We start from the raw sequence: 723 nt of genomic DNA on the forward strand, positions 1-723 counted from the left end.
ATTAACACATGGCCCGTATATCTAATTCAATTTATGAAAATAGATTATATCATCCATACCTGAGCATGCGATCTCAGTACAGCTCCATCCAGGTTCTAAACAAGTACTGAAAAATATCAATAAAAAGGATAATGATGTTGTTGTTGATGATCATGATTATGGTGGTGGTGGTGGTGGTGGTAGTGTAAGTAGTAGTAGTGGTGGTGGAGGTGGTGGTGGTAGTAGTAGTGGTAGTAGTAATGGTAGTTGTAGTGGTAGCTGCAGCAGTTGTAGCAGGAGAAATATACATAATTAATATCAATTACAGGACTGATAATAATATATGGTATGGTATAGAACCTGTGAAAATTTAAATTTTAAAATTGAAGGTTTGAAAGTTGTACCGTCTTTCAGATTTAATAACAAACAATGTACATATAACATTCCTGATGATGACATAATTAATGTCGAAATATTGAATCCCAACACGATGGCGTGTATTTCAATACTTGGAGTACCGTATGTATTATACTTTCTTATTTGAGATTAATCAGTGGACCTTTCGGTTTTTGGAAAACGCTCCGTAATACCGTAGTACCGTAAGACACTTTATATAAGGTCGCATTGACATGGGTAATACTTTCACTCGAACCTACAATTGATAAGGAATTTTTTGAAATACCGTACCGTGTAATTAAATGCCCATATTTAAGGATTATATATATGTATGTATATATATATATA

At 33.6% G+C, this 723-nt stretch overlaps 1 protein-coding gene across 1 annotated transcript in view; it reads right to left on the bottom strand.

The window, feature by feature from the left end:
• LOC117120108 (neurogenic locus notch homolog protein 1-like) overlaps positions 1 to 723 on the bottom strand; it is a 25,637-nt gene that overhangs the window by 23,982 nt on the left and 932 nt on the right. The window contains exon 3 of the mRNA XM_033265119.1: positions 60 to 106. Coding sequence (XP_033121010.1) covers positions 60 to 106 — 47 coding nt within the window. The remainder of the gene's footprint in view (positions 1 to 59; positions 107 to 723) is intronic.

This window comes from Anneissia japonica, unplaced genomic scaffold, assembly GCF_011630105.1.
Source record: "Anneissia japonica isolate Jap-2015-1 unplaced genomic scaffold, ASM1163010v1 scaffold401_len1656234_cov178, whole genome shotgun sequence".
Taxonomy (NCBI): domain Eukaryota; kingdom Metazoa; phylum Echinodermata; class Crinoidea; order Comatulida; family Comatulidae; genus Anneissia; species Anneissia japonica.